The sequence below is a fragment of the Sturnus vulgaris genome, chromosome W (genome assembly GCF_052056855.1).
Source record: "Sturnus vulgaris isolate bStuVul1 chromosome W, bStuVul1.hap1, whole genome shotgun sequence".
NCBI classification, from domain to species: domain Eukaryota; kingdom Metazoa; phylum Chordata; class Aves; order Passeriformes; family Sturnidae; genus Sturnus; species Sturnus vulgaris.
In genome coordinates this window covers 44,727,160-44,742,849 of record NC_142282.1, presented here as the reverse complement: position 1 = coordinate 44,742,849, position 15,690 = coordinate 44,727,160, and the positions used below count along the sequence as shown (strand labels likewise).

At 45.1% G+C, this 15,690-nt stretch overlaps 1 protein-coding gene across 8 annotated transcripts in view; it reads right to left on the bottom strand.

Moving 5' to 3' along the window:
• LOC148220225 (arrestin domain-containing protein 3-like) overlaps positions 1–15,690 on the bottom strand; it is a 69,249-nt gene that overhangs the window by 39,131 nt on the left and 14,428 nt on the right. For 7 of the 8 annotated variants that reach the window (XR_015799070.1, XM_088155621.1, XM_088155626.1 and 4 more), the window contains exons 4-7: positions 12,247–12,349; positions 4,465–4,721; positions 2,375–2,537; positions 1,399–1,553 (exon numbers count right to left, since the gene is read on the bottom strand). Coding sequence is in view for 6 of the 8 variants with exons in the window: in XM_088155621.1 (XP_088011747.1) it covers positions 1,399–1,553; positions 2,375–2,537; positions 4,465–4,721; positions 12,247–12,349 (678 nt within the window). In the remaining 2 variants the exon portion in view is untranslated. Of the gene's footprint in view, positions 1–1,398; positions 1,554–2,374; positions 2,538–4,464; positions 4,722–5,422; positions 11,346–12,246; positions 12,350–15,690 lie in introns of those variants that run through there. The other variant, XR_015799069.1, reaches the window with a different exon arrangement.

Below are 15,690 nucleotides of genomic sequence, written 5' to 3'. Positions count from 1 at the left end.
ATGTGGCATTTCCAGTCCAAGGGTTATTGAAATAATTGAAAAACTTCTAGTTAGACAAAACTTTGGATAAACAAAAATATTAGATCCAGTGGAAGACTTTAAACTCCAGGTTGATGGCAATTTAAGGAGAAGCATGAATAAATGCTATGAAAAAAAAATTTCTCCTTTACTCACACAGAAGTATTTTGAATTATCTGATATATACAAAAAAAATTACTTGACACATATCACTGGAAACATAATTTAAGAAATATTTAATTGAGAGAAGCAAAGTTTTTCTTGAAACGGCAGAAATTCATCAATAAAAAAATCATTCTACTTTTAAATTAAAGTAGTTAATCCTCAAATATCCTATGGAATGTTTCAAAACATTCATGTGTTCTAAACCTTACCTCTTCTTCCTCTCTACAGGAGAAATAAAGGGTACAAGCCTGCTAACTTAGGTCTCAAAATCTAGATGTAAGAATAGTTTAAGCGTACTTTGCATCTTTTAGACAACATTGAATCAGTTAGCTTCATATAGCCCTTTTTTTTTTGCATTTCAAGCCTGGAGGGGGGGTGAAATTGTGCTACATAATGCTATTTTCCTAAAGTGGATCAATTCAGACAAAATTTGGCCTGAGGACACTTTTTTCATTTGTCCTATATAACTTCTTTTTCTTGAAAAAGAAAATAAAAACAACATGAAAAGCTTTGAAAATTGCATCTCATTCGTGGTTATTCGGTGGCTGCATTTATAGTTCTGTGAAGGCCAAAAGTGTTGAAGAACTGTGAACTTCAGAAAACTTAAGTCATAAATTAATACCAATACATTGCTTTTCTACATGAAACTTCTAAAAGGCCTACATTCACAGAATTTAAACACACATGCAGGCAAAACAGTTTAGTGGTTGCTATAAAATGTTAGGAAGCAGCAGAGGTGAAAGAGTCGAAAACTTATTTTTAATACACAAATTTTTAAAATTTATGTTTCTAAATTGGCAAACAACACTTGGAAAATTTCCAGAAAGTATTAGACTAGGGAAGCGTGCTGCCAAGAAAAATTACCTCCCAGGTCGGCAGCTCCAGGAAATAGCATGATGGAGAAGCCAAGGCACCTCATGGAGCACCTTTTAAATTTAAGGTTGCAGAGTTCATGTAAAATTTAAAAAAAAAAAAAATTATAAAAAGGGTAACCCATGCTGTAAAACAGGCATGGAAAACTCTTGATGCAATTGATCTGCATCTTGCAAACAAACAAAAATCCTCCTCAAAACCAACTTATTCCATGTTCATAATTTTAATGGTTTCTTCCAATTTTAGGAAGGAGAAACAGGTTTCTAAACTTATTCCATCAGACAAAAAAAAAATCAGTCACAAACAATATATAAATCATCATAGTCTAACAGATATACCTACTTCTGAATATAGGGGAGGAGGCAGAAAACGAAACTCCTGGATGTATGCAAATAATGGTCCTTGCAGTGCTCTCTGAAAATCATCAAAAGCAGCTACAGGTGCAAGACCAGACTGTCTGTTTTCCCCTGTGACCACTTCTGCATAGCTAGGAGGTGCTGGAGGGAGAAGGTACATACAGTTCAAACAACAAGTTCTTATGCATGACAAAATATACAACATGATAAATATTAAACTTCAACCACTGAAAGATTCACCAGCAGATAAACAATGACTTAAAATTTGTTAAACAAAAAAGGGAAACTATTTTGTTTTATTCTGATATTAAACTTATGTTCAAAGACAGACTGACCACTGTTTCTTGTGGCTTAATTATCCCCTTAAAATTTAAATCAGACCAAAGATAATTTAATCTCTGCACAGGTAGAAATGACAGAACATTGCAGTCCTCTGTACTCCAGAAGTCTCCAGGTCTGGGATTTGTACTTAAAAGAAGCAAGATATTAGATATGCAAAAAGAGAAGGAAGGAAATACATAATTCTTTCTTTGGCCATGAGAGATCTCCCATAGAAAATATTATCTTTTCACAAAGCTTTGCCTACTAAGGCTGATGAGAAAGCTCAGAAACTGCTATTATGGGTTGCAATGCCTTATAACCAAGGATGCAATTGGGATACTGGACGTGGATGCAATGAAGTTATGCACAGATACAATGGTAGCCTGTGCTTTTATTTCTGCCACTTTCCATAGAAGCTAGATTTCACTGCCTGTCCTAGAGACAGAAAGGCAAGGAGGGAAAAAAATCTCTTGCTCTACGCAGAACAAGCAGGTGGCAAGAAAACATCCACAACAGATTTCCTGTGGGCTTTATTATAAAAGGATGTAATTTGACTCTGTTAACAAGACTGCAATGAATAAAGCAGACAAAAAAATCAAAAGACAGTAGCAAATTGATTGGGATTTGTATTATCAAGTTACCTTCTAGTCTTTCAGGCAGAGTCAGACCAAGCCAATTCATGTTCATACTACCCTGGCTGCTTATACTTGATGTTCTGCTACCAAATGGATGCAGAGGAATGGTACCAATGACCAGTGGTAAGTTAAGGAATAAATCCACAGCTCCTGGAATATCAACATATACCTGAAGAAAAATGAAATAAGTATATGATTAAAATGTGGAGTTTTATCAGCATTTCATAAGTATTAGTCAAAGTTATTGTGATGGTTACATCTGAGGGAGGGCAGACTCACAGAGGTTTTTTCTCTATGAGAACTTCCTCTGTGAGTTGATGGGACCAATTGAAGGCTGGTTTGGTTATTGACAGCCTGAGAAACCAATTGGAGAAAGTTAGTTCGCTCCGTGAAAGCACATTTTGAAGGAGGTAACCCGGAAAAAAAAGCTCTCATTTCCTGCTTCGTTCAAGGTACACTAACCTGGCCCGGGCCCTTTGCCCGGGCCAGGCCAAGGTGGGCTCGGGAGGCCGCTGGGCCCCATTTGCAACCGGGGGCCCCGATGGGCAGGAAGAGGCCCATTTCTAAAATCTTGGCTCGCCCTTCTCCCCCCTCCCCCGGAAACGCAGCTCGGCAGAGCCCTGCCGCCGCCTCAGAACAGCCGAAGGGTGGCTGAGCCCGCTCAACCGCCCACGCGGCCTGGGGGGAGGTAGCCGGGCCCTCTGTCTGGAAAGCTGGCATGTCCCGGCAGGGAGGAGGGGTGGCCATGGCCAGTGGGTGCCGCAGCTGAGCCCCAGGGAGGCTGACTGAGATCTCAGCTGTCCCCATCCCCGCCCTCCCAGCGCGGCCTGAGTCTCCCGAGATCCTGGCACAGCTCCAGCATGGCCTGGCTGCAAGCTTCGGCATTCCCCGTGTAAAATCTTAACTCTTTTAATGCTAAGATAAGACTTGCAGACCTTCAATCCTCTCCTGAGTGAGAGGGAAAAAGAATAGAGAGAAGACACCAAGGTCAGTGAAGCAGGAGTCAGGTTCCAGATGGAAGGAGAATGAGGAGATGCTGTGAATTTAGGCTGAAAATCCTTTTGTAACCTATAGGGATGGACTATACTACATTAAGAAATTCCTATAAACCGTGGAGAAAAACATGGGGGGTTGGAGTGTTCCATTTGATAGTTCATTGACCAAAAACACCTGTGTTGAGAATCCTTTGCCCCGAGGAGAAAAGGGGATCTCTGTTTCTGGAGATGAAGCATGAACAGAGAGAAAGAGAGATGAAGAGAACTTTTGTTTTGGAACAGTTCATTCTTAAAAGTAAATACCCCATGAGTTTAGCATGGCCCATAAGCACAGCTTTAGGAAAGCTGTGAAGATGGGAGGAGTTTCACGATTTGCAGATTTTCCTGGGTGGATGCAAATCGTGAAAGTGAAGCCACGAGAAAACTGGTTTTTTTCCCTTCTTGTGGAGAAGTCCCTATGGCCTGACAAGAGGAAACTTCTCTCTCTGAAGTGAACTGAAAAGGACTATTTAAGTTGGGAACTGACTGAAGTGGGGATTTTTTGTATGTTGTTTTGTTGTTAAGAATATTGGGAGAGGGGAGGAAGGAGTGGTCTGAAGATCTTATTCTGAATTTGTTTTTTTTTCTCTTTCTTTGTGTTGTTAATAAAGTTTTTCTTTCACACCCTTTTAAGTTTTAGGCCTGCCCTGCTTTTACTCCTAATTCTATCCCACAACAGAAAATTATATATTGAAATTAACAAACTTAAACTATAACAGTTATCTTTCTATGAAAGTTTTCATGAGGAGTTTGTTTCTAATAGCCCCTTTTAGGCCCCACGCCCCTATGGAGACATGAGCTCTTCAAGTTAAGAAGAGTCTTAACATGAGCCCTCACATGGAAATGCAGTCTAGTCATTAAATGCTTGCTTAGTTGACAGAGAGCTGCTTTAAGAACTTGCATGATTTAAACTAAATTTACTTACCAGACCTCCTGCCATGACACTAATACCAGAACATGTATTTCTTTCATAACTAATGATCACAAAATGCTGTGCTAGAAATTTGTATGGCATGTTGGAAGCTACTCGCTCTCGCAAGTGAAACAGATTAGCCAACATACCATCAGTGAATACTCCACACGGATTATACTACAGTCAAGGATCGAAGGGGAAACAGGTGGAATTTTCAACTGTTTGCCATTCCAGGTTTCTGTTTTGCCAGATGACAAGGATTCCCCACGGAGGTTGGCAACAAGCTGTCTGACTTCCTTCATTTTCCCTTTGGCATAGAATGCCTGCGTTTGGTAAATGGTTGCCTTTGGCACTACCATACGGGAAGAACAATTCTCAATCTCAGCAAAGATCTGAATTGATTCACCTGAAACAAAAAGAAAAAAAAAAAAAACAAACAAAAAACCTCAACAAAACACACCAGAATTTCAATTTCTCTTTACATTTACAAGGCAGCTTAAGCAAACTTTCACATTCTTTATACTGTTATAACGATGCTGCTATCACTGCTCTACCTGAAAAAAAATCCATCCACTGATGCTAATAGAAACAAGATCCCCATGAGCTCTTCTAAAAGGAAAAGGAAAACAACACATCAAAAAAAAACAAACAAAAAAAACCCAGTCTGTCCTGGTTTAGGACAAATTTGGGAGATAACTTCCAAAGCCCCACCCCCAGGAAGCAGACCTGAGCGGCCCCTCCCCCAGCTGGTTCGGGAAGAAATTTCCTCAGAGAAAAGTGGAAAAAACCTGTTTATTCAACAGGCACAGCACTGCCCAGCACAAACCCCCCCCCCCAATACCGAACAACAAAACTTCTGACTGCTCTGAAGAGGTGACAAATTCAGAAAGTCTCTCTCCTGTGGGTGATAGCTCGGCTCAGTCTGTTCTCAGTCCCTCTGGCGCTGGAAAATGCCGCTGCCCAGGCCAGACCCGGTGGGCCGCAGGTGCAAGCTCCTGGTGCTCCCCCGGGTCCCCAGTCCAGAGCAGGTTCAAATAATTCCAGGAAAAAAGGAAAAAAAAAAAACTTTCCGGGGAACTTCTCTGCTTCAGTTAGTCAGAAACTAACAAAAAGCAAAGGAGAGCTCTCTCCGCTGTCCACCACGGTGACACAGTCCAGGAAGAGGAGACGATGGAACTCCTATCTCCGTGTTTTGAAAACAATCGCCTCAGATATTCCACCACTTCTCCTCCCCCCTCCTTCACTCTCAAATCCAGCCTTAAAGGTACAAAACTTATTTCTGGGCTAAACAGACAAATGGGGATACAATTCAACATGACAAAGTCACCCGAGGACATTCCACCCCTTATCCCCATATTGTCGACTCATTACCAAAATGAATATATATATATTTTCTAATTCTGCACACACATACCTTATGCACACACATATATATGGTATACAACTATGTACAGATAATAGCAGTAACACTCAGCAAACAGTGATATTTGCATATGGTTCTCACCCAACAATCAGATCTCCCTGAGGTACACCTCGTGTTGTTCCATCTTTCTACATTATCCACCGTGTGCAACCTGGTCCCTGAGCAAAGACAACCCCACGAATGGGTTTGTCTGTACTCAAAGCAGAATCGATCCAAACTGTCTTCCCTAACAAACCTCTGACATGCACCACTGGGACTTTGTCTCCATCTACTATATGCAGGGGTCAGATTAGGCAGGGCCTGCTCGGTTGATGGAGCCTCGGGTGTTAACTAACCAGGTGGCCTTTGCTAAATGCTGCTCCCAATTTTTGAAAGATCCCCCACCCAATGGTTTCAAGGTGGTTTTTAACAGTCCATTGTACCTCTCCACTTTTCCTGCAGCTGGTAGGGGATATGGTACACCCACTCAATGCCGTGTTCCCTATCCCAGGTGTTGATAAGGCTATTCTTGAAATGAGTCCCATTGTCAGACTCAATTCTCTCAGGGGTACCATGCCTCCAAAGGACTTGTTTTTCCAGGCCCAGGATGGTGTTCCGGGCAGTGGCATGAGGCACAGGGTAGGTCTCCAACCATCCAGTGGTGGCTTCTACCATAGTCAGTACATAGCGCTTGCCTTGACGTGTCTGGGGCAGTGTGATGCAGTCAATCTGCCAGGCCTCCCCATACTTGTACTTGGACCATCGTCCCCCATACCAGAGGGCCTTGACCCGCTTGGCCTGCCTGATGGCAGCACACGTCTCACAGTCATGGATAACTTGAAAAATACTGGCCATGGTTAGATCCACCCCTCGGTCGCGTGCCCACTTATAGGTGGCGTCTCTGCCCTGATAACCTGAGGCATCATGGGCCCATCGGGCTAGAAACAACTCTCCCTTGTACTGCCAATCTAAATCTATTATTGACACCTCTGTATGTGCAGCCTGATCTACCTGCTTGTTGTTTCGGTGTTCCTCGTTAGCTCTACTCTTGGGGACATGGGCATCTACATGGCGGACTTTCACAGGTAGTCTCCCTACCCTGGTAGCGATGTCTTTCCACCCTTCAGCAGCCCAGATTGGTTTCCCTCTATGCTGCCAATTAGCCTCCTTCCACCTCTCCAGCCATCCTCACAGAGCATTGGCTACCATCCATGAATCAGTGTAGAGGTAGAGTTTTGGCCACTTCTCTCTTTCAGCAATGTCCAGGGCCAGTTGAACGGCTTTGAGTTCTGCAAGTTGACTCGATCCACCTTCTTCTTCAGTGACCTCTGCAACCTGTCGTGTGGGGCTGGCAGTTGGTTATACAGTGGGGCTTCTTCAGCACGTGTCACTTGCTCTTGTTCTTCTTCATCTGTGAGACCAAAATTTTCACCTTCAGGCTAGTTTGTAATTATCTCCAAAATCCCAGGGCGATTCAGTTTACCAATACGGACGCGCTGCGTTATAAGAGCAATCCACTTGTTCCATGTGGCGTTGGTGGCTGGAGGGAACCTTTGCTTTGAACATCCAGCTCAGCACTGGTAGTTGGGGTGCCAGGAGGAGTTGTGCTTCTGTACCATTCACCTCCGAAGCGGCTTGGACTCCTTCATAGGCTGCTAAAATTTCCTTCTATGTTGGGGTATAGTTGGCGTCAGACCCTCTGTAGCTCCGACTCCAAAATCCCAGTGGTCGGCCTCGAGTCTCCCCAGGCACCTTCTGCCACAGGCTCCAGGACAAACCATGACTCCCAGCTGCAGAGTAGAGCACGTTCTTCACCTCTGGTCCCGTCCTGACTGGGCCAAGGGCTACCGCGTGAGCAATCTCCTGCTTGATCTGGGCAAAGGCTTGCGGCTGCTCAGGGTCCCAGTGGAAATCGTTCTTCTTGTGGGTAACCAGGTAAAGAGGGCTCACAATCTTACTGTACTCGGGAATGTGCATTCTCCAAAAGTCTATGGCACCTAAGAAAGCTTGTGTTTCCTTTTTACTGGTCAGTGGAGACATTGCTGTAATCTTGTTGATGGCATCGGTAGGAATCTGTCGTCATCCATCTTGCCACTTTATTCCCAGGAACTGGATCTCACGAGCTGGTCCCTTGACTTTGCTTTTCTTGATGGCAAAACCAGCTCCCAGGAGAATCTGGATGATTTTCTCTCCTTTCTCGAACACTTCTGCTGCTGTGTTCCCCCACACAATGATATCATCAATATATTGTAAATGTTCTGGAGCCTCATCCTTTTCTAGTGTAGTCTGGATCAGTCCATGGCAGATGGTAGGACTGTGCTTCCACCCCTGGGGCAGTCGGTTCCAGGTGTACTGCACTGCCCTCCATGTAAAGGCAATCAGGCCTGCATTCTGCTGCCAGAGGAATGGAGAAAAATGCATTGGCGATATCGATAGTGGCGTACCACTTTGCTGCCTTGGACTCCAGCTCGTACTGGAGTTCCAGCATGTCCGGCACAGCAGCGCTCAGTGGTGGAGTCACTTCATTCAATGCCCGATAGTCCATGGTCAATCTCCATTCTCCTTCAGATTTACTCACAGGCCAGATGGGGCTGTTGAAGGGTGAGTGGGTTTTGCTGGCCACTCCTTGGCTCTCCAGCTCACGAATCATCTTATGAATGGGAATCACAGCATCTCGAGTTGTTCTGTACTGTCTGCGGTGCACTGTTGAAGTGGCAATTGGTACTTGTTGCTCTTCCCCCTTCACAAGTCCTACTGTAGATGGGTTCTCTGACAGTCCAGGCAAAGTATTCAATTGCTTGATGCCCTCTGTCTCTACAGCAGCTATTCCAAAAGCCCACCTGAGTCCCTTTGGGTCTTTGAAATACCCACTTTGGAGGAAGTCTATGCCCAAAATATGTGGGGACTCTGGGCCAGTCACAATAGGGTGTTTTTTCCATCCATTTCCAGTTAGGCTCACCTCAGCTTCCATCAAAGTAAAATCCTGAGATCCTCCTGTCACGCCAGCGATGGAAACAGATTCTGCCCCCACATACCTCGATGGAATTAATGTGCACTGCGAACCAGTGTCAACCAAGGCCTCATATTTTCGTGGTTCTGATGTGCCAGGCCAACGAATCCACACGGTCCAAAAAACACGGTTTTCCCCAACCTCTACCTGGCTAGAGGCAGGGCCCCTCTAAGCCTGGCTATCCTTCTTTCCCTGGGTATATGTCTTGGAGGTTCCTTCAAGGGGATTGGACATGTCATCATCATCATCATACCTGGCAGTTTGGCTACGGGCAACTGGAGCTGCTTCCCTTTTGGTGGAACTCCCTCTCTGAGTCTTGCCTTCCTTCAATTCACGCACCCGTTGGGCCAGAGCAGCAGTAGATTTTCCGTCCCATCTCGTCATGTTTTCCCCGCAATCACGCAGCAAGAACCACAGCTCAGCTCGTGGGGTGTACCTTCACTCCTTATCTGGGGAACGTCTGTGTTGGGTACCAGAACCTCTGATCGGTATAGCTGAGATTTGGAGAAGGTCCTCTTTAATCTCCTCCCCGAGTTTCTCGTGATTCTCCTGTATCTTATCTTCTAATTTCTGCAGACGTGTTTCCACAGCTGCAATTCTGGCATGTGTTGGGCCATGCACGGCATCTGCATATGCTCGGAGCTTCTTAGCCATATCGAGCACGATCTCCTCCCTTTCCTCTCGCTTCATTTTTGCTAGAGCAGAAGTGTCACAGTATAGGCTGGCCTGTACTGGACAGGTAATCTGACCACCGATTGGATAAGTAGCCTGGCTTAAAAGGCCAGCCCCCAAAGAACAGAGATAGGACAAGATATAGAGACAGACAAGGATTTAATCCAATGAGTTCCAGCCCTGGCTGCAGACAGCTATTGGTCAGAGGGCTGGGCAGCCCGACCTGGGAACCAATCACAGACGCTTGCCCGGGAACATGGAAAGGGGAATAAAAAGCGAGGTCAGAACTCAATAAAGGCTTTTGTCACATAGATCACAGAGTGTGGGGTTTTTCTGTCTCGGATCCCACGCCGTTCGAACTCAACACAGAAGCGTATTCATGTAAGCCCAAGTCGTACAAGTTTTCACCACATCACAGATGTACATGGTACCAAGTCTGGATTCCTAGTTGATAGGTCATCTGAGAAGACAACCTCTGCCACTGCCATTTCTCTCAAGCGTTGAATCCCTTGTTCTATGGTCTTCCACTGGGTTTGGTGCATATAGGGATCATCTGCACATAGATATCTTTGTGCCACACTTCCCAGGACCTGTTCCCAGAGACTCTGAGGATTAGCCCCCCTCATCATTCCTTGGTCAATAACAGGATCATGTGACAGGGATCCCAAATGCCTCGCTTCAGTACCATCCAGAATTGTAGCCTCGCCTGCAGCGTCCCAAAGACGGACTAGCCAACTAATTATAGATTCATCAGGTCGTCGGGTGTAATCCTTTCTTAGGCCACGAAGGTCTTTCAGGGATAAGGACTCAATAGCCCTTTCAGGGGAAAGGACTTCTGATCTTGTGTCAGTTGCTGTGATTTCTGATTTTTTATAAGTAGCTCGCTTTGAGGGTCCTTCCCCTGGATCATCATCATCCACTGGCTGATCAGTTTTGCTGGTGTGCTTCCTTCCCACAGCAACTGCCAGTGACTTAGGCTCACTGTCTGGTTTAACTACAACCTGAGTGGCTGGGGTGTTGGCTGCAACCTGAGTGACTGGGGTAGCTGCTGATTTATCTCCCTGCCCCCCTGCCTCTCTCTGCTGCCTTACAGTACCTAGCAGCATGCAATAAGCATATGCCAGGGCCCAGCTTACAGCAATGATCCTTTTCTCCTTAGAGTCATCATGGCACATCTCTTTCAGGTATTTCCCCACCTCAGCTGGGTTCTGAATTTGATAACACAGAAAGTCCCAGACTACAGGGTCAGAAAAGTCCTTCAGGATTTGGCCCATATCCTCCCATTCTCCACACCACTCAGGATTTTCCATGCCCGGGTCTACTCCTAGGTCAGGGATCTCATCAGCCCCTCTAGAAATCTCAGCCCTCATTCTAGAGAAGCTGAAGACTGTATAGAGGAAGCTTACCAGATTAAATACCAGGAAGGTGGTCTCTTTAACATTCAGGGGGAACTGAACATTTTCCAAAAGTGATGTAACAGATTCAAAGGAGAAGGAAAGGAAAGGCTGAAAAGCCTCATCCTCTGCTCCTCCTGTAACAAACTGGGTGCATACCCATAACCATGAACCAAATATACCTTGAACAGACTCCAATACCTTTATAAACTTCCTATAAATCATTACCACCAAACCCAGCACAATAGCTATTCTAATCCGTGTCCCCCTACTGAAGAAACTTCGTGTTAGGGACACTACTGGAGCTAGTTCTGGGTAAGAAAATAAACCTAGGGACCATAAAGGTATCACAACCTCAAAAAAGCCTAGGGAGCAGAGACACATGAAGGCCTCCACCCCAAGAGACATTGTCAATTCAAACAACATGGTTACAGATTGCTTTGTCCCAATACAGACTAAATTCAACCAAAATGCAATCAGTACCGGTTTTTTCCACTTTCTCGAGCCTGGCATTGGGCGCCAAAATGTGTATTTGTCCTGGTTTAGGGCAAATTTGGGAGATAACTTCCAAAGCCCCACCCCCCCCCCCTCCCCACCCCCAGGAAGCAAACCTGAGCGGCCCCTCCCTCAGCTGGTTCGGGAAGAAATTTCCTCAGGGAGAAGTGGAAAAAACCCTGTTTATTCAACAGGCACAGCACTGCCCAGCACAAAAAAACAAACAAACAAACAAACAAACCAACCAATACCGAACAACAAAACCTCTGACTGCTCTGAAGAGATGACAAATTCAGAAAGTCTCTCTCCTGTGGGTGATAGCTCGGCTCAGTTCTCAGTCCCTCCAGCGCTGGAAAATGCCGCTGCTCAGGCCAGACCCGGTGGGCCGCAGGTGCAAGCTCCTGGTGCTCCCCCGGGTCCCCAGTCCAGAGCAGGTTCAAATAATTCCAGGAAAAAAGGAAAAAAAAAAACTTTCCGGGGAACTTCTCTGCTTCAGTTAGTCAGAAACTAACAAAAAGCAAAGGAGAGCTCTCTCCGCTGTCCACCACGGTGACACAGTCCAGGAAGAGGAGACGATGGAACTCCTATCTCCGTGTTTTGAAAACAATCGCCTCAGACTGCTTCTCCTCCCCCCTCCTTCACTCTCAAATCCAGCCTTAAAGGTACAAAACTTATTTCTGGGCTAAACAGACAAATGGGGATACAATTCAACATGACAAAGACACCCCAGGACACAGTCTAACACCCAAAACATGCCAGTCTAAGAGATGAGGTCATTGAACCATCTAGAGATACAAGTAGCGCTGTCTTTGTTAACAGGGTATGCAGAGAAGATTGCTAAATGCAGACTGATGTGGTACAAATATCCTTAATGTTTCATTTATCTAAAAACAGCAGTACAGACTCCAGCTTTAAAAAGGAAGGAAAAGCACACAGAATTAATTATTGGATCACATACCTGGGGTGTAGCCCTTTCTTTCAATTTTGGCACTTAAAGATATTGGGCCTGAGGTACAAAGCCAACAACATAGAGTTTTTTCTTTTGTGCCTGCTTGGGGTGACTGCAAGAAGAAGAAAAGTATTGTCCATCAAATTAGGAGCTCCATGAATCTCATCAGGTATTTAAACCAACACAGGAAAATAATAATTTTCATAATGTGCTTATTATTACATATTTTGATAAATAAAGCTGCTTTCATAGAAAGTCTCAAGCAGTTTAAACAGCATTATACAAATACAATGTTTGTCCTAATGTCACTGGTGTATTCGTATTGCTTTTTCTTCGATCCTCCATACTACAGCCACAATTAAAACAATACTAAAAGAAAATACTGTATAGGTTAAAACAAAAGGCTTCATAGCCTACACATCCCAACATAATGCTGCAGAGCTTTTCATTTAACTAACAGCAAATTAGAACATCTTCACACGTTCCATTAAGCTGCATTTCCAACGCAAAATAACTAAGCTAAACTACTGCAATGTTTACTCCTGCTATTTCCTCAGTTTCAGAATAATCCTCTTTCATCTATGTTTAAAAGACTTATTTTACACAACACCAGGATTTAGGGCTTGATCCAAAGCCCGCTAAAGTCAAATGAGAGACCTTCGATTTTCATGGAGTTTGTGCAAGGTCCCTTTGCAAGCTGATTTTTCAGTCATACACACAAAAAATCTGTTTCAATGGCCTTCTCATTTTCTTTTCCCTCTAGATTAAAATTTGAGAGGGGGATAAAAATAAAGGATTTTTAGGCCAGACTGAAATCAAATCCTCACTGGAAGCAGTTGCGATAATAAAGTTATTTTAATAAAATGATATTTCAGAAACGGATTTTACAGAATTGTGATAATTTCCTCCCCATCAGTAGAAAACTATCCATATGGAAACTATAAATTATGCACTGCAGTAAATTTTTTACTTTGCATTTTTAAGTTAGCGGTCTCTCACTAAAATATTGAGAGGAATGTTGAATTTGTCTTTACAAATGAGCTGTGGATCTGCTTGTAGATAAGGCTAGCACTGAGAGATAAAAGAAACAATGGGATGGATTCCACTGATTGATGAATGGAAAAAGGTATTTGCCTTTATAAACAAACTGTAGGGCTGATGATGAATGAAATTGGATATCGAAAGATGAAAGAAGCAACGGGGGGAAAACTATGAATTCTATAAGAATTAAAAATTAAAAGGGAGGGTTATACATTAGAGGGGAATTTCAGGTATCAGGCGTTTCGGGAAGTCTCTGCCTCTCAAGTACCTAAGCCAATGGGGAAAGAGAGAGGGAAATGCGGCCGGGAAAATAGGATAAAAAGGAGGCTGCGTCCTCCAAAAATTTGAGAGATCCCAGGGGAATGTCCCATGGACTCTCCCTTTATTCGAATAAAGCAAAAAGGACTCCTCTGTCTCCTTTTTGGACATAAACCTCTGGTGTTTGTGGATTAATTTTCCTGACAACTTTGGGGGCTCGTCCGAGATGTTTCCACCGTCCGGGGCGGCGGGCGGCGAGTGGAGCTGAAGGCGCGCCTCACCCAGTTTCGGTGATCAGCTCCCCTTGGTGCCGGCCGGTACCGGGCGATTGATTGGGTTCCCGAGACTGTCCAGGAGACAGACGAGTGGCGGACCAGGGGGGTCCGTGAAGAGTCCGCAGGGAAGGACCACTGAAAATCTCACCGGTGAGTAAAATGGGATCTTTGGGGAGCAAACCTGGGTAGACACCCATGGAGGGTAGCACAGGTACACCTGGGAGGGCACCCATGGTGGGTAGCACAGGTAAAATGGGGCACCCAGAGAGGGTTGGAAGGGTGAAGCTGGGAAAGGGCCCCAGCAAAAGGGATGACGATCCCATAATACCCCCGGAGAGTCCCTTGGGGAGAATGCTGAGGTCTTGGGACAGATTGTATATTCACCCAGAAGTAACTATGGAAATGATGGTAAAATATTGTTATTTTGTGTGGCCAGAGTGTAAGTTGGCAAGGGGACTTACATGGCCACCTTATGGAACAGATAAAATTCATTTGTGTCAAATTTTGTGGAGGTATTTAGAGGAGAATTGGAAAGGATGGATTGAAAGGGAATGTGGATTAATATGGGTCAGACAAGGAACAAGAGAAATTTATGTGTTAAGAAAACAAAGGAGAAGAGGAAAGTGGTGAGGATTGGGATGTTTTTCAGCACCTTCCCCCGTCTTGTCCTCCAGTGTTGCCAGCTGACCCGGGGCCAGCTGCAGGTCATTTGAATCCTCAACTTCCAGAGCAAAGTCATCAGGAAAATGTTAATCCTACAGCCCCACCTGAGAAGGATGATGGTGTAGGGGGAGGGGAGCAGCATGTTGTATCACCCCGTAGAACTAGAAGAGGAACTCAATTTAGGGCATCAGAAGCCCCCCAAGAGACAGGGGTACACCAGGTGCCACTCCGTCAAGTTCCTTTGGGGGGGTCAAGGGGGAGGATTTGGGTTTGTAATTGTACCACTCACTACCCAGGATATAAGAGGGTTGAAAAAAGAATTACCCCCATATTTGGACGATCCCATAGGGGTGGGGGAAAAGATAGAGGAATATTTGGGAAATACGGATTATACACGGAAGGACTGGGATTTTCTTTTGGGAATTTTGTTTGGGTCATCAGAGAAACGAATGATTTTGCAGAAAGCTCGGCAGCTGTGGGAGGATGAACATCCACAAGCAGCGGGGGGGGATGGACCCAATGCACCTACAGTGGGTGATGCCATCCCCAGGCAGACCCCCAGTGGGACCCAAAGAACCAGGCCAGTCTGGCTCGCCTCCGTGATTAGCATGCTTGTTTGATCAGGGCAATCAAGTCAGCGGCTCCCAGAACTAACAACATAGCTAAGGCTATGTCATTAGAACAGGAGAAACAGGAAAGCCCCTCTCATTGGTTGGAGAGGATAAGGGATGCCTTGAGGAAGCACGGGGGGATGGATCCTGAGGAGCCAGCCTTCAACACATTGCTTAAGGTACAGTTTGTTACTAAGGCCTGGCCTGATATAAGGAAAGGAGTACAGAAAGATGAAGAGTGGCAAAATAAGCCTCTAGAGGAATCGGTTAGAAAAACACAGCAGATATATGTAAGAAGGGATGAAGAAAAAGCAAAAGCTAAAGCAAAGATGATGGCAGAGTTTTTGCAGCCCCGGAGGAATAAACCGCAGGGTCCAAGGGGTCCCCAGGGACAGAGGGGACGGGGTCGGCCACAAGCAAGTGGCAGAGGGATTCCCTCCTCGGCAGGGGACAGCCGACCCAAACAGCGGTTGGGGAAGAACCAGTGCGCTATCTGCAAGGCAGAAGGGCATTGGAAAAACGAGTGTCCGCAGAAACAGCTGGACCCTCAGGAGGAGGAAGTCCAGAGGATAATGGAAATGCATTGTTAGGGGTGTCAGGGGCTC